Below are 25,165 nucleotides of genomic sequence, written 5' to 3'. Positions count from 1 at the left end.
AAATATGAAAAAGGAAAGTAGGACCTGTTCACTGAATAGTACAAAATACTGCTTAGGAAAAAATTTAAGACTGAATTAAATGAAGATATGTACCATGGACATAAGTCAAAAAAACTTAATATCATTAAGCTGTCAAAAACAATTATTTGTGTAATCACCTGGGCTTCTGAGAAAGTAATATGATTATAGTATAAACAGAATGGAAGTAGCAGAATGTGTGGAATGGCAGAAAGATGAGATGGCAAGAAATAGGAGCTGGCAGTGAGCATGAAACTGTAGACTGGGTCCTGATCACGAAGGGCTTTGTGTGCCATGCTAAGAGTTTAAGTTTTTCCTGCAAAAGTTGGAAGTCATGGATTGTTTGTGTTTTTAACTTTTAATTTTCAAGCAGTTTTAGGTTTGTAGAAAAATTGCAAAGCATAGGGCAAGTAGTTCCTTTATATTTATTACCCTCTTCCCTTGGTATTTGTGTCTCACTTGTAGTACAATTATCAAGAGCAGGGAATCAACATTAATACAGTATCATAGACTGTACAGACCTTCCTCAAAATTCACGAAAAATTTAATGACTTTTTTTCTGTTCCAGAATTTTATTCAGGATCCCATACTTCATTTATTTGTCATTTCTCCCTAGTTTCTCCAGTCAGTAATAGATGCTCAGTTTTTTTTAATTTATGACCTTTAAAACACAAAAATGTTATAATGAGACCAAAAAAAAAAACAAAAAACCCAGATATCTTTGTTTACAATGTAGATGATTGAAGAACACTTAAGCTGGAGGTGGTGAAATCACAGGTTGGAGACAATTTTAGTAACTGGGTTAGTGGTGATAGAGATTAACCTATGGGACTTAGAGTGAATATTTCACAAAGAGAATATTTTTGGGAAATGTTTAGGAGGTAGAATTAATGGTATAGGTTAACCAAAGTTGATGTGAAGGAGTGTGGAGAATAAGAGAAAGGGAATAATTGAAAATGACTTCTGAGTTTTGGCATTGACATTCTGGACAAATGACAATAACTGAGAGAGCAATGTAAAATATTATTTTTTTTTCATCTTCTATTTTCCCCTTATACAAACATAAGCATGTAGTTCATCATATCTTTTTACAAAGATCTTGTTTTTACAAGATACAATTTCCCGGCGTATGTTAAATATCCTTTCACTTGTCTTGAAAGAATCAATTCTAAAACCAGGATGTGCCATATTATAAAAGAATAATAATTTTAATAACTAGAATTTCTATATGATGATGGAAAAGGTTTTGAAAAAAGACATAAAATATAATATGAATTATCATTCTTAGCACAGTTGTGTCTAAGTCTATGTATCTCTTTTTCCTATACCTCCTCCTCACTCACAAACTAAGAGAATTAGGAAAATAAGGAAGTTTCACTCCCCAGCTGTGGTTATATTGTCAATGATATTATTGGGAAAAAAGTAAAGGGAAGTCACTGAATATTGCATGTTCTGCAGTAATGTCAAAGAGCATTGCAGTTACAGTCCATTAGACTTATGTGTTCCAGAAAGAGTTACACATCAGAACTACTCAGGTAATAATATCTCATAATGCAAATAGATGACCACTAGTAAAACCTCTAGGAGTGAATGTAGTCATCTGTATTAAATCTTTACATTGAACTCTGATGCAGGGGAGATTTGGGAAACACTGTGGTGAATAGATTGGGAGATCTTTGAGGATAGAACCTGCCACATATATTAATCTAGTCTCCAAAGAAGTTCCTGGCACATGGTTGAAAGTTGATAAATAAGTTTTGAAGACTAAGTGTATGAATTGAATATGCAAAAATCTGGATGGGACCTAAAATCATTAGAGGAGATTATATTGGTCAATATAAATAAGTCCGAAAAAATATCACAGGAAATAAGTATATTCAAAAAGGATGTTGCTGGGAGTTCCCGTCATGGCGCAGTGGTTAACGAATCTGACTAGGAACCATGAGGTTGTGGGTTCGGTCCCTGCCCTTGCTCAGTAGGTTAACCATCTGGCGTTGCCGTGAGCTGTGGTGTAGGTTGCAGACGCGGCTCGGATCCCGTGTTGCTGTGGCTCTGGCATAGGCCGGTGGCTACAGCTCCGATTCGACTCCTAGCCTGGGAACCTCCATATGCCGCGGGAGCAGCCCAAGAAATAACAAAGAAAAAAAAAAAGTTACTATCCAAAAATATTTCACTGAGTTCTCTTTGAGTATTCAGTAACAGATAATCAGTTTCAAAACCCTTAATAGATTTTATTTTAATCTCATTTTACTTAATAAGAAAAAGAAAACTCAAACTGATTAGTTTCGGGAATGAAAAAAATGAAAAAAATAGTGTACATGAACATCGTTTAACTAAAATTTATATATTTATACAGAGAACTTCATTTCCATAACTGCTGAATGACCAAAAAGGATGAAAGTGTTGCTAATTCCAGTTGCTATTACAAAGAAAGAAGGGAAGGAGGAGAGGGAGGAAGGAAGTTAGGAAGGAAGAAAGGAAGAAAAAGAAAGAAAAATGTGTGCTTTCAGCAGTTAACGCAGGCTACAAATATCTTGATAGTGTTACAGTCTCAAACATCTGTAGTTACAAAGCCAGCAAGTTGTTCAGTATCCTCTATAAGTGTTGGAGGTATGTGAGTACATGCATACCTAACATAAATAAATAATAGGGCTTGAAGTAATTAATGGGAAAGCAATATGCCATTGAGAAGTCCTTGGCTTGGATTCTTATAGTAAAAAAAGTTGTAGATATACATGCAAACATGGTGATGTTTCAAATTCAGTTTTCATACCCTATCTAATGAACTGAAATATACATTGTATAGAAATAAAGCTAAATAATACAGCTATCTAACAGTCAAAACATGGGATTCTTGTAGCAGAATATAGACTGTTTCACTAAGCTTTGTTTCTGTTTTGGGGGTAGTCTTTTATTTTCTCAAATCTCTCTTCTGCTGTCATGAGTCTTTTTTATACTACTTTTTTTACACAGGGCCCCATGAAGGGGTCGCTATCCAGAGGAAATCAATGTGTTGTCTTCTCTGCTTTATGTTGGTAAAATGGGGCAAAATGGGCATCAGTACAGCCTTGACGGCTTGCCTTGCAGACCTATTCTTAATATGTCCAAATGGGGTTGTGCTTTGGATCAACAAATCTCAAACCATTTTAGGTATGTGAGCTTTTGTTTCTCTATCCGAGACTACTGTTTTTTCAAACCTGGCGATGGACAGTCTTCAATTGAGCTTTCCCATACGGAGAACTGTATTTGTTCTTTGTCATGCAGAATTTTAAGGTTACAATATCCTTTGCTTGCTGTGGTAAAAAGGATATTGAACAAGAAGTTAGAGACCTGGGTCCTTTTTTGGGGGAGGGGAGTGGTGTGTTCTTAACAACTATAAACCACTGAAGGCTGGGGACACTGTAAGAGGGATGCATGTCTGTCTATGACTACTTCCCCAGTCTCTTTCTATGAGAAATCTAACACAATGACTTGGTAATCCTCTAGAGTCTTGTAATCTTCCTCTAACTAGTGTTCTAGGATTCGAACTTACCAACCAGTTAAAGTTGATTTTCCATCCTGGACTACATGATCACTAAATTACCTTTCAGATCTAATATTATATGCTTTTCTGGTTGCAATTTTGATGATTTCTATTGTAATTTTATAAGTGAATTTCAGTTATTCTTGCCAATGTGTGTATCAAGAGGGATAATACCAAATAGCATATAAGTTAAAAATGATACAATTGCTTATATGATGATTGTTTTTAGTATTTGCTTAGTTTGTGTTCTTACTAACAGAGGTTAATAGAAGTAAAACAGTTGATAGGAGGAAATCACAAATTACATACTAAAGCAAATTTGCTAAGAATGATTAATATGGACCCTTCAGAGTTTATCTTTCTAGATTTGAATATTAAAATAGATAATTTTCATGTATTATATGTGTGACAGAACATAATACTGATTTTTTTATCTCAAATCTCTATAGCATTGCGAATTTTGTGATGAATTTATATAAACTATTATATTCATTTGATCGCTTTAAATTATTGTGATCTAAAGGCTGAATTCACCTATGTATCCCTTAAACTGCTTTTCTTAGTTTGACTCTAAATGCCAAATGAGCCAAGTTTTTCAACAAAGTCTCTCTCTTTTTTTCCCTTTTTTTCAGGGCCACACTCATGGCATATGGAAGTTTCCAGGCTAAGGGTCCAAATGGAGCTACAGCTGCTGGCCTACGCCACAGCCACAGCAACAAGGGATCCAAGCCACATCTGCGACCTACACCATAGCTCGCAGCAACACTGGATCCTTAACGTACTGAGCGAGGCCAGGGATCGAACCTGTATCCCTGGGAACTCCCAACAAAATCTTTAAAAAGTGAATTACTGTTTGCTTATATTAATCAGCAATGATCTTGTTTACACCTATAATAAAACAAATTTTTGACCATTGTCTTTGCATACATTAATTGAAATTATAACTATAAATTAATATTGCTTTCTATATGTGTTGAATTCATGAACATGAATATGTTCTATGTGTGATTTTTACTGAAGCCCCACTGGCAATCTGTTATGGACTAAAAAGCATTCATTCATCCCTGATACTAATCTTTCCCATTTATTTGAAATCATATAATCTTTCTCATGCTTGAAAATTATGTCCCTAGTAATTATTAATTTACTAGGTATGTGTTGGCTGGCTTAGCATTAATCATGATACATTTATTTGATATTTATATGCATGTCACTAGCATAGCACTTCTAAACTTTCATTTTGTCAGCCTTTATTAACTGGCCAATTATTAAATGGAGATACATCTGACTTTCCCTTTGAATTTTTCAAGAATTATGTAAAACAATCTATAGTAAAGTTTGAATAATAAGAATATTATATCTAGAATGCATCAAATCTGGAATAAATACTGGAACAATTATGATAACTGATCTTCTCAGGTGGAAATAATTTTACCTTAATTCTTTCTAAATTTACTTCTGATTTTAATTCTAATCCCTTGCCTTCAAAGATTGGCATTCTGAGGTGGCACTTGTGAACCCTCTTTTTTTCTGTATATGCTATGTCTTTATATGTGTTTTAGTTTTAAATATGTTTTGAAGAGAACATGTGTGCACAGAATAGTTAAAATGAAATTAAAACAGAAATTATAAGCCATATAGTAGAAATTAGAAATTGTTCATTTGAAAACCAGAATGAAATAGTTTCTGAAGTTTAGTATTAGGTCATAAGTTTTCTGATAATCAAGAAAGAGAACAAAAACATTTTCATTTCTCCCATTTAATAGGAGAGACAAGTGTCATCAAAGTTTTAGATACCAAAAGGACTATTTTCTGTGGCCAGAAATGCCTTCCTCAAACTCTTTCACTTACTTTCCAATTTGCATATTATCTTCTCTTTGGAAACCTTGTATTATATACTCAGTAAAGAATTACCTTGTCTCCAAATTAAACATTGATAATTATAAAAGTTTATCAGTAATTGGATGTCTGTCATGTGAGAGATAAATAACAGACACTGAATTATCTCCAATCCTCAAAATAATCCTAAAAGATTGTTTTACCCTCTTTGTAGATGCTAAAACTGAGACTGAGAGAAGTTAAGAAATTTGTATGAGGTCAAATAGCTCATTAGCATAGAATTGTTCATCTGGATTCCAACAGTACTTTGTAATTAGAGGGTCTCCTCATGTAGAATGTTCCTTAAAAAAAAAAAAAAAAAGTGTTTCCTTGAGAATTCCCTGATGATCAGGGGGTTAGGACTCAGTTGCTTTCAAGGCAGTGGCCTGGGTTTGATCCCTGGTCTGGGAACGGAGATCCCATGTCAAGCCACTGCACCATGCTGCAGCCAAAAAAAATTTTCCATTGTTCTGTAATAACTGTGTAGGTTTTTGTCACTATTCCTCAAAGAAAGAAAATGTATAACATCTTTTGACATTTGACTATCACTGTGCTTTCTTGCAGCCTGTGAACTTATGAATCAAGGCATCTTGGCCCTAGTCAGCTCGATTGGCTGCACCTCGGCAGGTTCCCTCCAGTCTCTGGCAGATGCCATGCACATCCCCCATCTCTTCATTCAGCGCTCAACAGCTGGGACCCCAAGGAGTGGCTGTGGACTCACCCGAAGCAACAGGAATGATGACTACACTCTCTCTGTTCGCCCACCTGTCTACCTGAATGATGTTATCCTGAGAGTGGTCACAGAATATGCCTGGCAGAAATTTATTATATTCTATGATAGCGAATATGGTAAGTGTTTTTTATTCAAATGAGATTTGTAACTTGATATTTGCATGGAAGGTAGCTTCATTATATCTTGAAAAACCTGCTATTATTTGTGGTTTTCATGACCTGTCATATCCTTCTTACAAATCGAACAACAACAGAACAATTCAAGGCCTCAAGTTCAATCTTTCATATATAACTTGATCTTCCAAGTAATGGGAAGTTATGAAGACATCTTTCTCCCCTTTCAAAAACATATATACCTCTATATAATAATTTAAAAAATAATTTTGGACAGATCTTGGAACACTGAAAAAAAAATTGCCCATTTCTATTTTTTTGGTTCAAAACAAATCCGAAGTATCTTGCCTATACCCTTGTTTAGACTTTCATATCTACTTAGTACTTAATTCTTTGAGGGTCATCAAAATAATATTTCTTTATATTTATCTGGCATATTGTCTACAATATAAAATCTCACAAAAATGCTGAGTAGTATGAAAATAATTTATTTAACTTTCTAAGGTAAAACACAGAACTGTTTGCCTAAATTTTCTATCATTTGAGAAAACACTTTGTCTCTATATTTTTAATTGTATACATTAAGAAAAGTAAGCAAAAATAATATTATTTTGGTTTAAATATTTTCTTTCTGAATTAATCTATCTGTTTTCTAATCCCAGAGATTTTCAAATATAGTTTCCCTCTGATTTTTGCCATTAGGGAGAGAAGAAATGGAGTAGAGATCTATATAGGCAAATGAGAGGAAATAAACAGATTTTGATAAAGAATATATGTTTTGAAACATGTGTTTCCTTAGAGATTTGCCTTAAGGAGTCTCAGAAAAACTTTTCATTCAGTATGGACGGGCCTAGTTTTTACATTTTTATTTTAAAAAGTCAAGATTTACCCTCTATAGTGTAAATTATTTTTATTATGAATAACTATTTTAAAATGAGAGTTTTCTTGCACGAATTACTCAGCATTGTGAACTATATTAAGAGAGCAGTTACCCAAGAGTGGGCCAGAAAATGGCATCAATAGAACTGAGCACAAACAGGTTGGCAGAAATCTGGGAAGCAGCAAAGAAGAGCTCCTGTGGACTCCCACGGAGGGAGAGCAAGTGGCAGTTACATTAGCCCTGAATATTCAAAGGTCACATGGGGTTTTGGCAGCTGAGTTCCGTTAAACTTGACGGGTAGGCTTCAGCCAAAAGTCTGTGGCACTGTCTAAAAGCATAGTCCTTTGTCCCTAGGACGGAAACCCTTATTTCGTTGCTTAATTCATATTATTTAGGGATCATAGAATGAAGACCAAGAGACTGAAATGAATAAAATAAACAAAAAGGAAATAAAAATAGTTGGCTCATCAGTAAAAGTAAGGGTGGAACACAAATTTAATATTCACTGATAGGACTGTTTAGTGAATATAGTAAACTCTGCCTCTGGAATCAGCATGCTGAGTATGCCTTTCAGAGTTTTTTCCCCAGTCAAATTATCTATGGTATTTATAACCATAAGTGGTATTCTAATGACCTCTACTCAAACATAATTTGAAATAATGAATTTTCAATCCCTAAATCTTTCTTTAAGGGGAGAAAACAATTTTTAGTGAGTCCTATCAAAATAGTCTTGTAAAATGAAGAACAATAAAGTCTTTTTTTTCTTTTTTCTTTTTATAGCTGCACCCATGGCGTGTGGAATTTCCCGGGCGAGGGGTCAAAGTTGGAGCTGCAGCTGCCAGGCTACACCACAGCCACCAGCAACGCCAGAGCTGAGCCGCATCTGCGACCTACACTGCAGCTTGTGGCAACTCTGGATCCTTAACACATTGAGCAAGGCCAGGGATTGAACCAGCATCCTCACAGACCATTTGGGGTTCTTAACCCACTGAGCCACAATGGGAACTCCAGATAAGTAAATTTTTCTGTAGATATCTTTACAACATTAAAATGATAATTTTACTCTTTCTTTATAAATGCCCACAAGAAAAGAAAATTCCTAATCATTTTTCTAAGTCCTACATGGATTATAATTGGGAAATTCTTATAAGAGAATACATTTTAAGTTACTGATGAGGTAAATATTTTTTTAATGTATGCTAAATTCATAGTCACACAAACTCATTTACATACATCTGAAATTCCTCATTCTTTTTTCTTTAGTTTCCCCTTGAAAGAATAAGATTTTATAATCACAGTTTGTCTCCTCTGTTAGAAGCAGTGTTTGTTTTAGGAATAATAAAAAACATTTTCCTTTACTATGATGATAAACTTGATTGAAACTTACTATTTAATTTAATAATTCATGAAAAAGTATTCTGCTTGTACTACTAAAATTATTTCCAGTAATACTCTCGTTCAAAAAAGGAAATTTTCCTTTGATACTCACAATAAATCTTGCTAGTAAAGAACTGGGCTAGAGTCCAAAATAAACATCAAGCTGTCCAAATACCTTGTACCTTGAAGAGAGCTACATGTATTTACATATCCATTCATCAATGTCTTCGTTTTAAGTTCAAACATTGGAATTACACTAGACTTTTATCTTGCTTATCAAGAGTTACTTACATTAAGGAATGGATTAAGCATTGTCCATCGATGGAATCAGGCAGCCTGTTGGAGCCAAATGTTATTGAAGATATATTTTGCTTAGAAAAAATATACTTAATAAAAGATTAAGCTTCTTATCTAGTTTATTAGAGAAACACTTTTTTTTAAGCAGTTTATGATTAAGGAAGGACATAGTATAAAAGTCTGCTTTAATAAAGAAAATTCAAGTCTGATTCAAAATAAGTGGCTAAAAAGAGAAAAAAATTGTGCAACTTTATTTGAATTGATTGAGTCAAGACATTTTTTAAAAGGCTTGAAAAGAGGAAGTGTTGAACTTGTAAAAATGTCATTCAGGAAATGTTCATAGCTCATTTGTTTAGTGCAAATGCAAAATATGAGATGAAAAGTTTTACAGAATGTAGTTTTTACCTTTAAGAAGCTTACAATTAGCAAAAGAGAATATATTTACATGACTCCCTTAATAGAGAAAATAGTGTATTGTGCCATGAATGATGCAAGCTGAATGCTAGTGGTGTATAATGAAGAAAGTGTTTAATTTTGGCAGCAATGATCAAAGAAGCCTTCATGGGTGAACTTTGATCTTGATTATTGTTTCTCAGAAGTCTACCCAACTTTCACAGTGTTTGAGGAACAGAGATGGCCACTCCAACAGAGAGAAAGTGTGACCAAGTCTTGCAGCAATAAAAATAATAATAAAATATTATTTCTGAGCCTTTTTATTTGCCAGGCACTAGAATAAGTGTTTTACATTGTATCATTGAATCTTCTCAAATGCTCTATAAGGTAGATAACATTATTATCATAATTTTACAAATAGAAAAAACAGAAACAACTGATGAGTAACTTTTTCACAAAACATAGCTACGAAGTATCAGAGTTGAGGTTTAAAGTCTGACCAGTGAGTGTTGGTGGTATAGTGGTGAACCTTCCAAAGTCTGACCAGCACCTATATTCCTAACCATGTATAATGGGTATAAAGAGTTTGCAGTTAACTGTCACCCAAGAATATAATAAGGGATAATCTTATAGAGGACATTTATTACATCCAGGTTCTGTTCTAAGTGCTTTACAGGTATTATCTCCTTCTAGCTTTCAGAGGTAGATGATGATGATAATGATGATGATGATGATGACATTTACAAATTTAAAAAAGAAATGAGGCGATAAGAGGTCAGGTGACACAGAAGTAAGTCCAAGAAGCCTGACTCCAGACACCAATAATCTCTTCCAGGGTCCTTGTTTTCAACCAGTGGACGTTTTGAAGCTATAAAAATAAGAATAAGATTAATTTCTGATACTGTGAAAGAAAAAAGAAAAAAGATTTGCAAATGAAATATATAAAATCATTTTTATTAAAGAGAGAAGGTGACTTCAAGCCTGCAGATCTTCACCATATTAACACCATTAAGGAAAAATACTGTATATCAATTCAGAAGGTTTGGTTATCATTGTAAATATGGAAGCAAGACCATCATTGGGTCAAAGTAGGCTCACCCCTGAGCAAAAATAGACACCTGCCTATACAGTAACCATTCCCCCTTTTAAATTTGCTAACAAAATGCCAAATTTATTTGAGAGGACAGTACTTCTAGTTGAAAAACTATGTTCCCCAGAATTGCTTACAGTTGGGAATTGTAATATGACACTGTCAAGAACTGTGAAGAATCTGAGATTTTACCCTAGTTGCAAGAAACCAGCCTGCCTCAGTTTTATGGATACTGGCATAAAACACTATGCTCCTGGATTAGAGACAGAGAGCTTTAATACTCAAGGCACAGCAAGCAGCATGAGCCTGTCCTAACTGAAACTTTCCACTCATATCAGACATCATTAAGAAAATAAATAGGAAAACTACAAACTGGGGATAAATTCCAATACACATATCTGGAAAACTTATGTAATGTAAATACATAGGCTATGTAAGGAGCTCAGAGTTTCAAACAACGTAAACTTCTACAAAGGAACAATATGAGACCACAAAGCCTTGTGCAGACAATTCATATAAGAAGATATATTAATGGCCGATAAACACAAGTGCTAAAAATTTTTAGTTCGTGGATAAAAGCAAATTAAAATCAAATGATCTCTATCTACTAGATTGGCTGAACGTCAGTGTTACATATAGGCAAGAATGTGGCAAACTGAAACTCTCTTGTTTTGTGATTGCATTTAAAAATATATAACTGCTATGGAAAGCCATTTGGCAGTTCATGACAAATTTTAATATGCATCTACCACATGACTTACTCATTTCACTATCAGGTATTTACCAAGTTAAATGAGGATGTGTATCCTCATAAATCTGATACAAGAATGCTCATATCTTGGAGTTCCCTGGTAGCTTAGCATGTTAAGGGTCTGGTGTTGTCATTGCTGAGGCTTGGGTCACTGCTGTGGCACAGATCCGATTCCTGGTTTGGGAACTTCCAATTGTTATGGGCATCCACACACCCCCCAAAAAAAGAATGCTCATATCAGCATTATTCATTATGTTCCCAAACTGGAAACAACAACTCAGATGCCCATCATTTTGAAAATGGTTCAACAGATTGTGGTATATCTCTACAATGGTATACTATTCAGCAGTAAAGAGAAATGAACCACTGAAATATGCAAAAGCAAAATTTTGAATGAAAGAAGCCTGAAGTAAAAGAAGTACATGCTGTCTTATTGCATTTATATGAAGACCAGTAGCATACAAAACTAATCTTGGTGGTCCAAATCAGAAAATGTCATCTTAGAGTTCTCTTTGTGGCTTAATGGGTTAAGAACCTGACTAGTATCCATGAGGATGTGGGTTCAATCCCTGGCCTCACTCATTGGATTCAGAATCTAGCACTGCAGTGGATTAAGAATCTGGCATTGCAGCTGCTGTGGCCCTTAAAAAAAAAAAAAAAAAAAAAAAAAAAAGAGTGCATCTCTTGGCCAGGGGGTGGATTGTGTGAAAAAGGATGTAAGATAACCTTCTGTGGTAATAGAAATATTCAGTATCTTGTTTTGAGTAGAATACAATAAATGTTACACTAGAATACAACAAATGCTCTTCGAACTACACATGTAAGTTCTATTTATTTTATTATAGATAAATTATATCTCTGCAAAAATATTAGAAGGCAGAACAACTTATTAAGTGATCTGAAGACTAAAAAAGTAAAGAAAAAGAAAAAATCAATTTGCCCATCAGAATTTTAAACTGAATATCATAATTGAAGTATGGTCACTTACCCATTATGGAGTCATAGATAAAAGATGGAATTGAATGTAGTGGACAGGAGGAAGCTAGAAGAACTTTTTAATCATAATAATACCTTAGCTCTATCACAGACCCCTGAAATCAGAATTTTTGAAAGTTAGGCCCCATCAACCTACATATTTTAATCTTCCTCCCTGGTGTTTCTGATGCAACCAGATTTGTCCCTAGATGAGGCATTTGGAAACAAGAAATATGAACAGGTGTCTTCTTCAGCATCTTTGGTAGCATTGTTTCCCCTGCCAGAACTCGCCAAACAAAAGAGAACTCATTATATTCTGAAAGAGGCTTTTTCATGTATGGACAGTGGATATTTCTACTTGTCCGAAAGCTTTTACTAATGTGAAACTTAAAACACACTGGACAAAAGTATCCATTTCTGAAATAATATAACACATGGAATCCTTTTGCTTGTAATCATTTACCAACAAGAAAATGATTATACCCCATGAACCCACTTAACATTCTTCTGCCTAAGGACCAAGAACAATTTATAATTTTCAACTTGATATGTTTTTGAGATAGTCCCGCCTTTCTAAATGTCTTTATCTCTATTGACTATTCTACTATTTCAATATTTCTGTATACAATCAACACATTTATTGATGACACACAATGTGCTACACACTATCTTATTGTCTTAGAGAAGTGAGACTTTACCTCTTTTTAGCAAAATGAAAAAAATACTTGTCTTGTGTTTTTGAATAATCTCTGCCTTTTAAAAATGTTACGCTAAATCTTTATTATATTACTCATTTTATCACCCTACCCTTCCAGTGTCTCATCCTCTTCAGTTTGTTTAGCATGCTGTTTATGCTTTCAGCCTAATCTCTGAGAGGAAGTTTGGTCAAGTAGGTGGAATATGATATCCAGGAAGGCTCACTAGAAGCAATTGGAAGCAGTCCAGGCAGGCTCACCATCAGAGAAGTCTAAGCAAGGGATTTGTTGAATGTACCAGATAGGGGCTAGATTCCAGAATCAAGAAGTCTCGGAACTGACAATATATAGAAACCAGAAAGTTTTAGGAGTAGGGGGTCTTCAAAATAGAATAAGAGCATATAGATGGCCTTAATGGGGGTTTTCTATTCTGAGAATATTGAAAGAAAAGTTGAATTTCAGGGACGGGTGGACTGAAGAGAACTGATTTACAGGAGTAACATAAGCACTAAGGTTGATGTTCATTTCATCAAATGAGATATCGTGGTTCTTTAATTTCCTTTACCTAAAAAGGTATTGGTCCCACAGCCTAATAGTGGGATGAATCTATTTGTACATTTATTCTCTGGGTCCAGTTATGGAGCCTCGGGACAATATGACGATAGGGACCTAAGCAGCTTGTGAAAGTAATGACATAGAGACATGAGCCTAATGAAAGCAGTTGGATATCCCTTCTAGCTATAACTCATCTCTCCTTCATTTCATGCATTTGCTTCATTTTCAAGTTAGATGACATGGGCATGTTCTTACAGCTTATACTAAAAAAAAAAAAAAAAAAAAAAAGACCCTTCCTGTCTTTGTCCATGTATCAATATCATACATATGGCTGTTTAACCACATTGAAAGTTTCAGGCTCTGTTTGGGTGTTGTGGTCATCCTTGTTCAGGGCCATGGTGGGCTCTCAGTCACCAGCCTGAGTTACATGATGACCCTCTGGGCATCATGGTATGTGTAAGTGGGTACATGTGCTTCCTTTTTCACTTCGAAAGAAATTTGCTTATAAGAAAAATTCTTAAATAGTAATTATATTTTTCATCTGATTAGTTTATTTTTTAACATTAAATCATAATGTTAGATGCTTAAAATTATAAATAGTTGTTTTTAAAATTCATCATTTTTAATTGCTTTTAAAATATATCCTTGCTTGGTTTGATTTGTTTGTTTTTGCTTATTTTGGTCATTTTATAAAATATTCTTAGCCTTTCTGATGTTTTCCTTAAGATGGCAGAGTAGTCTTTTTTATTTTACAATAAGACTTTTAGCCATATGTAAATATCTACTATAATTTTTACTGTAGATATTTCTGAAAGTCAGAGACCTAAAAGTACATAATAAATGGTGATAAGGTATCTTAGCATGAAAACGGCTAGATGACTTTTTGATACCATATGCAAAAAAGAAAAAAGAGAGAAAGTTTTTTTGATACCATATGCAAAAAATAAAGTTCAACTTTAAGGAGTAACAAATGGATTATTTACGGAATCTCCTACCTTCTATGAACACTGATTTAATGATTCCAGATTAAGGGTCAGTATGTAGATGAATGACCTGAGGTACTTAAGCAGAACCCTTCAGGATATCACTCTTTCCTTACAACTCAGTTGCTGTATGTACAGTAGAACTCTTTGAAATGAACCTTGAATGGCTATCAGAATGAATGCATTCATAGGAATCATAATATTTATTCTATGCAGTCTTTGTGTAGGTTTTATCAAGGCCCATAAAATGGACACATTCCTCTTAATTTACTGCAAATGTTTATAATTACCCTGAGGGTGTTTTCAAGTGTCTGATGACTATAATATTATTAACTCTCTCTCTCTCTAGATAGTCTTAAAGCAGTTTATTGCTCATTTGGCTACTTTCCAGCTTTCAATTCTCTCATTTACTTCAATGTACATCAATAAGCATGTAATTAATCCAAGCATCTTATTGAACTATTTTGTTTGCATTAGTATATATTATGTAAAGTAGGCAAAAATGACATATTCTACAATTTTGGATTTGTTCATCAGTAAAATGTCGTAAAAAATATTGATCTGCATTACAGTAAAAATGACTTTTGAACTGAAACATTATGATCTACTGTTAAAATCATAAGTTCTTATCAAATAGAAAATCTCAGTAGGTCACTATTGCTGGACTGTGTCACCTCCAGATCTCATACAGCACATTATTATCTTTATTTTCTAAATTCGCTACAAATGATAAGGAAATAATTAGTGACTCAAATTACTTTTGAAGTAAGGTTTCTTTTGAACATTTTTTTACATCACTCAATGGCTAAAAGGCTTTTTTTCCTCCCTAAGAAAACAAGGCGTTTATACATATGTTTTGTTGTTTGTATACTGGGAAAGTCCATTCAGCTTAATAATACATCTCATGTGTTCAACAGTATAACGTATTTCTTTTTATGTAAAATAAGTCACGGATTTCTAAATATTAACTTTAAAGCTTAGCATTAGGTCATACTTTCAGAAACACCAAGAATGTCTGAATGCAGTGCTGAAGTCTCCTGTAAGGTCTTCAGTGCACTAAGTGATCATCATGATTAAATTGTGCCTAATCGGTTCAAATGAAGGGAGGAGATGAATAGATGGGAAAAAAATCAGACTTACAAAGCCTTAGGGACAAATCTCTTTTCCTTCCAAATTTAGTATTTTAAAGGTGATATTTGAATATATTGATCAGACCGAGAATTACTGTTTGATATACTCCAGACAATGCCAATAAATTTAAGTTGCAATTACAGCTGGGAAAATTTGTAGTAATGTAAAATTCTCCTGTCTGTTTTAGAGTCTATTTATCATCAGATGTGTAGATAACAAACTCACTGAGGGCAGGGATTGTCTTGTTCAATATTGTCTTTCAAGTACCTCTCACAGTGCCTTGGCACATGGAGATTCCAAAAGAAATCTGTTTGGATGCTGGCTACCGGTTTGGGATGAACAGTAAAATATCATATTACTCATTCAAGGGTCAGTTTAGAAATGTGTTTATACATTAGATTCTAATATCGCCTGGGACTTTTCTACCTTAATCTATTTATATTACAAGCCATTTTTCAGTGGAGAGATTAAATTTATTATTACATTAGTGATCATAATAAAGTCATTATTCTAAACAATTTAATAAAACAAATCACTGTGGTTCAATCAGAGACCACCTCCTGGAGAGTTGTGGGAAGTTGGTCTAAGTAGGTTAACATTAATCAGATATAGAAATTTCTGGTTGCTAGAATATCCAGTTCTAAAGATATTACCTAGATCAACTTTTAGTCTTAAGTATAATTTTTTGTTTTCCATTTTTACATAGAAAAAGACAGCAGAAGAAAATTAAGAAAAGTGAGACTTTTTTGACTGGATTAATAAAGTCCTATAATGAAAGTATAAATTGCATTGAAATTTGCAGTTGACAAACTGCTTTAATATTTCATACACCTTATTTCCATTTATTAGAATAACCTAGTAATTAGGTGATATAATTTTATATTTGCATGCATAAGATGTGGTTAGTTGTTTCTTTTCCTAAGCTTCCATTCCTTTGTTATATTTCTTTAATTGGCATTAATCACATTAAAGCAGTTACTTGTTTACATTTTATTCCCTCCACCAAACTGGATGTACCTCAAGAACAGGAATTGTGCCTGCAACTTCATTACCAAACTAACAGATACTTATCAAAAGACTAGGTAACAGTCAGTACCCTTTCTCCTGCAAGTGGCAGAAGCTCATTTCTAACTAGGTAAACAGAAAAAGTAATTTTTTTTTTTTTTTGACTGGCTTGTGTAGTTGGGAAGTCTAAAAATTAGTTAGCTTGTTTCTGTTTCACTTCACTTATTGGCTGCATTCTCAGTTTCTCACTAAATACTCTGGCTCTTGCAGTTCTAAAACTGCACCATTACAACTTGTAGATAAAAGAAAGACCTTTTTTTTTTTTTTCATTATCCAGATATCAAATTTCAATCTTTGTTTGAACCCTTGACTATGTGCGAACTAATTACTTAGGCCAAAGACGTGGAGAGCTTAAGCTGACCACCCTGGGAAACTGGACCATCCTGCAATGAGTGGAGGGGGTTGAGCACATGTGGAGCAGAGATGTGTCTGGGTTTGCTTCTTAAGTGAAAAATGAGGTTTTGTCATTTGAATAAAGGAGAATAAATATTGGGAAGGTAAAATCAGCAGACATCAACACCTGTGAAATTGGTTAAGGTCACATGGCTCTGTGGGTAGCAAAGTAAGGATCCAAACCTGGTTTTCTGACATCAAGTATAGTGTGTTTTCCTCTACATAAAAAGTCATATTAGGAGTTCCCATCATGGCTCAGCAGAAGTGAATCGGACTAGAATCCATGAGGACGCAGGTTCCATCCCTGACATCGCTCAGTGGGTTAAGGATCCAGTGTTGCCATGAGCTGTGGTGTAGATCTTAGATGTGGCTTGGATCCTGCATTGCTGTGGCTGTAGTGTAGGCTGCCAGCTACAGCTCCAATTTGACCCCTAGCCTGGGAACCTCCATGTGCCGCAGGTACAGCTTTTAAAAGACAAGAGACAAAAAGGAAAGAAAAGAAAGAAAGATACAGTACTGACTAAAAAGGACTTATCAGGACTTCTCGTGTCAAATGACCCTGAAAATCAAAAGAGTAACCTTTGACTCCATAAATAGAAGGAAAAGCTCCAGATGCATTCTGTCCTATGCCACCCAAATGCCCTCAGCTGCAGAGAGCCCTGGACCAAAGTTCATGTGGACTTATAAAGCCCCTCCTGCCAGCCCTTACGTGGAGGAATCTGAAGGCCATGCCACTGCCGGTGCTCTGTGCAGTCCTCTACTGAGCCGGTATCACAGCTCCCTCTTTGCTGATCCTGTTCCCTTCCCCGGTTACACAGTGTCATCTCCGAGAGCAGCCTCTAAGCAGATTTCCACCCTTCAATCTCTATCTCAGAGGCCACTTCCCTGGGAAACCAATCTTCTTTCTTGGGCCTAAAAAACAACTAGAGTGAGTCTAAATAACAAGGGAAAGTAATCAAAGGTTATCAGGAAAGATATTTATATAAGTTTTTAAATATTTTTATTTTAAATATTTATTTAATAAGATGTAATATACAATACTAGTTAATATGTGAATATCTATACCTTCTTTTATCGTGTGGATAGAAAAATAATCATTAAGAGCTGTGGCTAGACTTGTTCAGGTTTTCCAGTAACTACCCTTAAGGGAAGCAAGCAGATGAGACCAAGAGACCGTGACCTAGGCAGTGTGCAGAATATTTTGGATACGTACCTTTACATGTTTGGGATCCATAATTTTCATGATTTTCTTGGAGGAGTCTGTGACAGAAAGTTAAAAAATTGGAGCTTTGGTTCCCAAACCAGTTTCTTAAAAATCATTCAGCGGCTAATTTTTGGATTTTATCATGAGTGTTTTTGATTCCATAGGAGTGGGGTGGGGCTCAGAAATCTTCCTTTTGGACAGGTTCTCTGAATGCTTCTAAAATAAAATTCGGTGGACCACAATTTGAAAACTGCCAGCCAAAGGCCTAAGCCATACTTCTCTATTAGTTTTCAATTGCTGGTGTAACAAAGGATCACAAATTTAGAGGCTTAAACAATACAAATTATTACTTTACAGTTCTGTAGGTTAGACATCTGCTGACATGGGATCCAATGGGCTAAAATCAAGATGTGAGCAAGGCTGTGTTTTGTTTTTTATTTTCTTCAGGTTCTTGGGGAGAACCCATTCTCCCATTCTCTTCCCTTTCCCAGAGACCATCCACATTTCTTCTCTCAAGGTCTCCTTCCTTCATCCTCAAAGCCAGCAGCATTCATTTCTGAATTTTCCTGAAAGTCTTCTCAGATCTCCCCCCGACTCTCCTCTTTTGCCTCCTTCTTTCAATTTTTAAAAATCTTATGATTACACTGGTCCCACCAGAGTAATAGGAGCTGTCTCCCTCTCTTAAGATGAGGTGGTCTGGAGCACTATCTCCTCTTTATGTAACCTAAATTATTCATAGATCCCAGGGGTTGGACTTGGGCATCTTTGGGATGTCATATTCTGCCTTCCACCAGTCCCTTTTTAGAGCTCAGGGAAAAAAGTCCCTTTTTTGTCCAGTCCTTTGTGTAATGACTTCCTTAATGAGCCTTCCATCACTTGCCACTATATAATTATCTGGTCAGTAGAATTAATAATCCCTGGGAACTCCTGAAACTAGTCCTTAACTTTCTGTTATGAATAAGTGACGTATAGTTGTACCCGCAACCCTGGAAGCTTTATGAAGTCAGACATCACTTCTTATCTCTTTAATTTCTTTAACCTGTAGCACTTTACTCTTTTTTTTTTTTTTTTTTTTTTTTTTTTTTTTTTTTTGCCAGCTAACAGGTTTACAGATAATGTGGCTGAATAATTGTGATGGCTGATCATGTTCACGAACTGACAGTCAAAGGCCCACTCTCTCTTTTAATGACTTTTTCACAGCACAGCTAATAGACAGTGTGATTCAGATTCTTCTCACGTCAAACTTAGAATTACTGTATATCATGAGTGTTTGGTGTTATTCTCGAATAAGGGAAACTATTATTGTTTATTTAATTCCTGCATTCCAAGGGTCCAAACATTATGCTTGCTCTTGTGGGTAGCTAGCCATCAGTAAATTTTAGGCAATTCTGTTCTATTGGTGGGGGGAGGAGTGGATGGTCCCTTAACGAGCAATTGTGAACTATTAACAATAATTGCACCTACCATGTGTTAGACCCTATACAGATTTCCCAGGCAGGCACACACACTACCACCCTCATTAAGTAATCTCTTAAGACATCTATAAGATAAGTACGTCTTCATTTACGGATTAGAAAATTTTTCAAAACTTTTACAATCACTTATCTAGGCAGTGATAGCCAGAATCGCAGACTAGGGAAGCAGAGGGATAATAGCAATCTTTTATCACATCACTTTTCTGGCCGAATACCAAAACATATAATTACTTAATTTCTGGTCAAACATAAAGGCTGAAAAAGATCATACTGTTTTAAATGAAGGGAAAATCACTTACAAGGTGAGTTTGAATCACACTATCTAAATCACGCTCAGACTGCTTTTTATTCTGCACACGTAGCCCATCATCTACTTAGTCAGATCCTCTGCTTAAAACTTTCAAGAGATTAAAGCTGTATTTAGGATAAAATCAAAATCTCTTTCTGTGTCTCCCCAGGATCCACAGGATCTGACCTTCTTTCTCCATACAGCTCCACCTCCCTCTAACCCTCCCCTTCACCAGCTGGGCTGCAGCCAAGTAGGATTCCTGTAGGTGCTTCAAACACAAGGTCTTCACAGCCCCGGGCATCTTCCGTGCTGCTGTTCTCTTATCCTGTCTGCCTGGACCATGTCTTCTCACCCTTTAGATCACAGTTTCACTACCAGTTTTTCTGGAGAAAACTTCCCGACTATTCCAACTGAAACAGGTCCTCCTCCCAGGCGGTCATGATCTACCAACACAGTCTCGTTTCCTTCCCAGGGCTTATCATGAATTTGACATATTCGTTTACTCGTTCATTGTCCGTTTCAGTGTGGGGAAGGTTATACTCACTGTTGTACTGTGAGCACACAGCATGGATTATTGTACTCAGCAATTTTTTGGAAACAATTTTTGTTTCTCAAAGTTAAAAGCATAAATGATCTAGAACTTTATGCTCTGGCCGGACTCTATTTTCTGAATATCTGTTTATTTCGATGTATTTTTTGGTTTTGTCTGTCTTATATCTGGGTGCACATTTAATTGATTCAAACAGAAACAACAGCTTACAATTCAGAAGCAAGGATCTGCTCTGAAACATATTTTAAAGACACATTGGTTCTGGGGGTGGGGCCCAGGCTTCTGCATTTTTAATAAGATTTTCAAGTGGTTCTGATTTACAAGCAAAAGTTGAGAAGGCCTGCTTGTGTGTGAACATAGTCCTGTTACATGTCTATCTGTAAAATTTCATCAGATCTAACCCTTTGTTTAATCCATGCTTGAATACCTTACATCCTTAGGAACTTTCTGACCTGGATATTTAATGAGTACCTAATACCTTTATTATTCCAGCTCTTTATCTCTTGTTCTGCTCTAGATGAGGCTTTGTTCTTTTTAAAAGTGCTGTGATGCTGACATCCTGGGCTTATAATTTAATTGGGAATAAGGTAGAATTTATACAGTTACCTGTTCAGAAGAGTTTGAGAGTCATCAGATAACTGGACATATAATACTTATAGTAATTATTTTAAAACAAAACTAACCATAAGAAGAAAGCACATCTTAAAATTATTATTATTAATTTGTAACTTCGTAAATGTAAACTTTGGATAGAAGCAAATGTTAGTTTCCAAGTTTGCGACGATTCGTTTTCTTATTCTATGGGCTTATATGTTGCTTTTTATTACTAATGTATTGAAAAACACATGACCTTATTGTTATCCTTCAGTGGTAAATTTTACGTGTGTGCAGTCATGTACATTTAGGAACTTCGAGATATAATCCATTAGTAATAAATAACCTAAAATTCCTTTCACTTCTCATCTTCCATCTTCGGCTAGTTGTTTTTCTTCTTTTTTCCTTGTTAACACTTTATGTAATGGGCATATACTGAAAAAATGTACTTTATAGTCAAAGCAAATCTGCTATATTAAGATAATATTGTGCAGGGTACATTTTCCAATCATATTTATCAATGTTTAGATCCCTTCTTCAACAAACAGCCAATGTGGCGCTAGAAAAATATACACATATATTTGTAACATTTCAGAGACTTGTTGTTACTTAAATATACAAAGCACAAATTTATAAACACTTTCTCTAGACTGTATTTTACCCTCTTTCTATGAAATGAACACTTTTTTAAATTTGATTATCTTTCAGAAATTTGCTAATTTTGGAATGGGTATGTGAATATTTTGTTAAACTTTATGTTTTATGCATAAAATACATTCCCCATGTTCCTGAAAAAAAAGGAAATCTCTAACTAGATTTGAGCTAAGGAGGTCATACCCATAAAATTGTCAAAAATCCAGCTGTTTCATTTGTGGCCTAAATGACCTGAGACCCATTGAAGGTAACATCTCAAATCTCTCTTTAGGTTGAAAATGCCAAGTTTAATGACATTGTTGCCCATTTTAAGAAATGGTAGTCATCTTGATTCTGGTTTATCAGCCATTAATGATATTCATGTTTTTCCTGGGGTTAATATCACTCTATCACTCTTTAATGCTGAGGAAAAATGAGGAATGTACTTTCCCCTCTCACCTTTCTTTTAAGGAAGCAAGGCTCTTCCCCACCCATTTCCCTCCACCTTGTTCTAACATGTTCCAAAGGTGAGATAATTAAGAATGCTCAGTTGGAGAGTCCTTCATTTAAAAAATAATGATCCCTGTATTTTTCACATAAACACATTAAATCATACTCAGCCTTAAACACATTTGAGAGTTTCTTCAGCTACTCAATTAATAGTTTTAGACATCCTACAATATTGAACAATAAACTATTCTGATAGAAGCACTATAGCGTTTATCTCCCTTCTGTGTTATAATTCATATTTCGATGGGCTTTTGATGTTCTAGATATCCGTGGAATACAGGAGTTTCTGGACAAAGTGTCTCAGCAGGGGATGGATGTTGCACTTCAGAAGGTAGAAAACAACATCAATAAGATGATCACCACACTCTTTGATACCATGAGGATAGAGGAATTGAATCGCTATCGAGACACTCTTAGGCGAGCCATCCTAGTTATGAATCCTGCCACAGCCAAATCCTTCATTACTGAGGTAAGTAAGAGTTGTCATGGGCTGGGAATAAAGTGTAAAAATTAAATGCTTTGGAATAAACCCCACAGAGGAGATGAAAACGAAGAGCATTGCATTGTAGTAACTACACAACTCTCATTAGCGCGAATTGAGATAGCACGGTGAATTCCTTGCTCGTCGCATTTACCCGGTACCATCCAGTCAATTGCTAAGAATGCTTTGTATTTATAGATATTTAGGCGCATAGCCAAGTTGACTTTAAGAAATCTTATGGGGATTTAAAAGTGCTGTTTACCTGAATGGATTTTAATAAGTTGTCTAACACTTAAAACGTTTATGCAAGATAAAATGTTACTTCTGAGGAAAGTCGCCTAAACATGATTACTTTTACAAAAACATATTACCAATATTACCGTACTTCTGCTCTGTAAACTCTCCCAAGACAAATAGTTAAAACTGTCTAAAACTCTGCAAAATGATGACCGCTATACATCTTATGCTGGATCCTAAAAGTTTTAATTGTATTGGTTCATTTGGCTAGAAGCTCTGAAACTTTGTGAAAATACAATTAGGATTTTTTTTTTTGAACTCTCTATTCTAAAATCTTTTCTGTTACCTTATGAAAGCTTATTATCAAGTCATTTTTGCCTTACTTCACATTTTTTAATTTTATATAGTACCAGGACTGGTCATGACATTTACATACTTTCAGATGAGTTTTATTATTAGTTTAAAATTTTTGCATGAATTTATTTAACTAATACCTTTTTCTTCACTTCTCATTATGCTTACTTTAGCTCCCAAATTACTGCTGTAAAGTCTCCAAATTAGGAATGTGTTAGAAGTTCTTTGACACTCTATAATGTGTGGTATCTTGAAGTAGAATATAAATCACTAAGAAGAATAAAACTTTTGGAACCATATCAGTAATACATTTTTAAAATAGAAAACTTTTGCTATGCAGTTTAAGGACAAATATAAAGCTTTTACCTTTCCAAGTCTAGCAAATGACTTGAAGAGTCTCATTGAACCACTGGATTTTTCCCCAGTAGAATACTTCCAGTTTTACAGGAGTTTGTTCTTTCCTTCAAGAAACACAAAATCTGCTAGAAAATTGAAGGGAAATATACAAAAGCATGTAATATAAATTAGAATATTAAAATTATAATAAGTAAAGTTGAAGCCTCTGTAGTCATTTGGTAGGAAAGATCAGAGAGAGCTTCATTGAAAAGGGGCATTTGAACTAGACTTGGTAGGAATTTCCAAAAAAGAAATAGGATTTAAAAGATAAGTACTGGTCCATCTCAGCCACTTTCTGGTCACATGATATCAACAAGTTATTTAACATTTTTGAGCCCACATTTTGTCATCAGTAAAGTGGAATAATTGTTGATTTTAACATAGTATATTTGTAATGCAGATTAATGAGGTATAATAAGCCTTAAAGGGATGGTTGGGGGGCTGGCAGGTGGCACCTAGTAGATGCTTAAGAAATGGTAACTTCTAGATCACTTTTTCCAGCACAGAGCACATACCTAACATGTAGCATATGCTATGGCCCCATCCGTGACTCTGAACTTTGATACTTGTAATAATCTACTGCTTCCATCTTTTTTTGCAAATGCTTAAGAATCTGTGTTTGTGATTGTCCTAAGAGACTTATCTCCCTTTATTTACCAGTCATCATTTCTTCCCTGACTCACTTTGCTTTTCTGATTTTATGTCTCTAAATTATAAGCCAAGTTTATTTTTCAGCTCCAAGCAGTGAGTAGGGATGACAGAAAGAAAGTGAACCCACCCCCTCTTCCCCATCCTCAGCCGGCTATACTCTTCTCTGACCTGTGCAGTGGTTCCTCTTGCTTAACTGGCTGGTGTCAGACACTTCACAGCTTGCTTCTGCTCTCCCAAGAGTTATAGGAGCATTTGCCCACTTAGAGAGTAGGCTGACCCCTTAAGTTCTAGATGCAGTTCATTCAAAAGGCAAGCAGCACCAAATTCAAAAGGCAAGCGGCTCCAGAAGTCTGGAGACACAGGATAGTTCCTGAATTAGAGGATCACTTAGTCTAGTGGAGGAGGCAAGTGGGTAACTAAATAATAAACTGTGAAAGAAAAAGACAGTAGTAACAATGAGTAAATGGAGCTCTGGAACCCTATAGGAGAACTGACTAACTGCAGAAACTTTGGCTGGCGTCAGGAAGGTTTCACAGAGAATTTCCTTTACCAAAATCCTGCAAAATGAATAAAAATATATTAGGGAGAGGATGCGCTTTCTCTCTCTAGTTATTCTTTTCCGAAATACTTTATTTATTTATTCTTTGCTTTTTCGGGCCATACCTGTGGCATAGGGAGTTTCCCAGGGTAGGGGTCAAATCAGAGCTGCAGCTGCCGGCCTGTACCCCAGCCACACAGGATCCGAGACATCTGCGACATATACCACAGCTTATGGCAACACTAGATCCTTAACCCACTGAACAAAGCCAGGGATCGAATCCGCATCCTCATGGATACTAGTCAGGTTTGTTACCACTGAGCCACAACGGGAATTCCAGAAATACTTAATATTAATGTTTAAAATTCAATTGATATTTACTTTTAGAATTCTCTATGCATTC

At 35.2% G+C, this 25,165-nt stretch overlaps 1 protein-coding gene across 1 annotated transcript in view; it reads left to right on the top strand.

Annotated features, from left to right (window-relative positions):
• GRID2 (glutamate ionotropic receptor delta type subunit 2) overlaps nt 1-25,165 on the top strand; it is a 1,309,423-nt gene that overhangs the window by 673,456 nt on the left and 610,802 nt on the right. Inside the window, 2 exon segments of the mRNA XM_021100736.1 lie at nt 5,984-6,268; nt 22,369-22,574. Of these exon segments, the coding sequence (XP_020956395.1) occupies nt 5,984-6,268; nt 22,369-22,574 (491 nt within the window).

This window comes from Sus scrofa, chromosome 8, assembly GCF_000003025.6.
Source record: "Sus scrofa isolate TJ Tabasco breed Duroc chromosome 8, Sscrofa11.1, whole genome shotgun sequence".
NCBI classification, from domain to species: domain Eukaryota; kingdom Metazoa; phylum Chordata; class Mammalia; order Artiodactyla; family Suidae; genus Sus; species Sus scrofa.
Note: the sequence above shows the minus strand (reverse complement) of the source record. Positions and strands in the feature narration are given on the sequence as shown.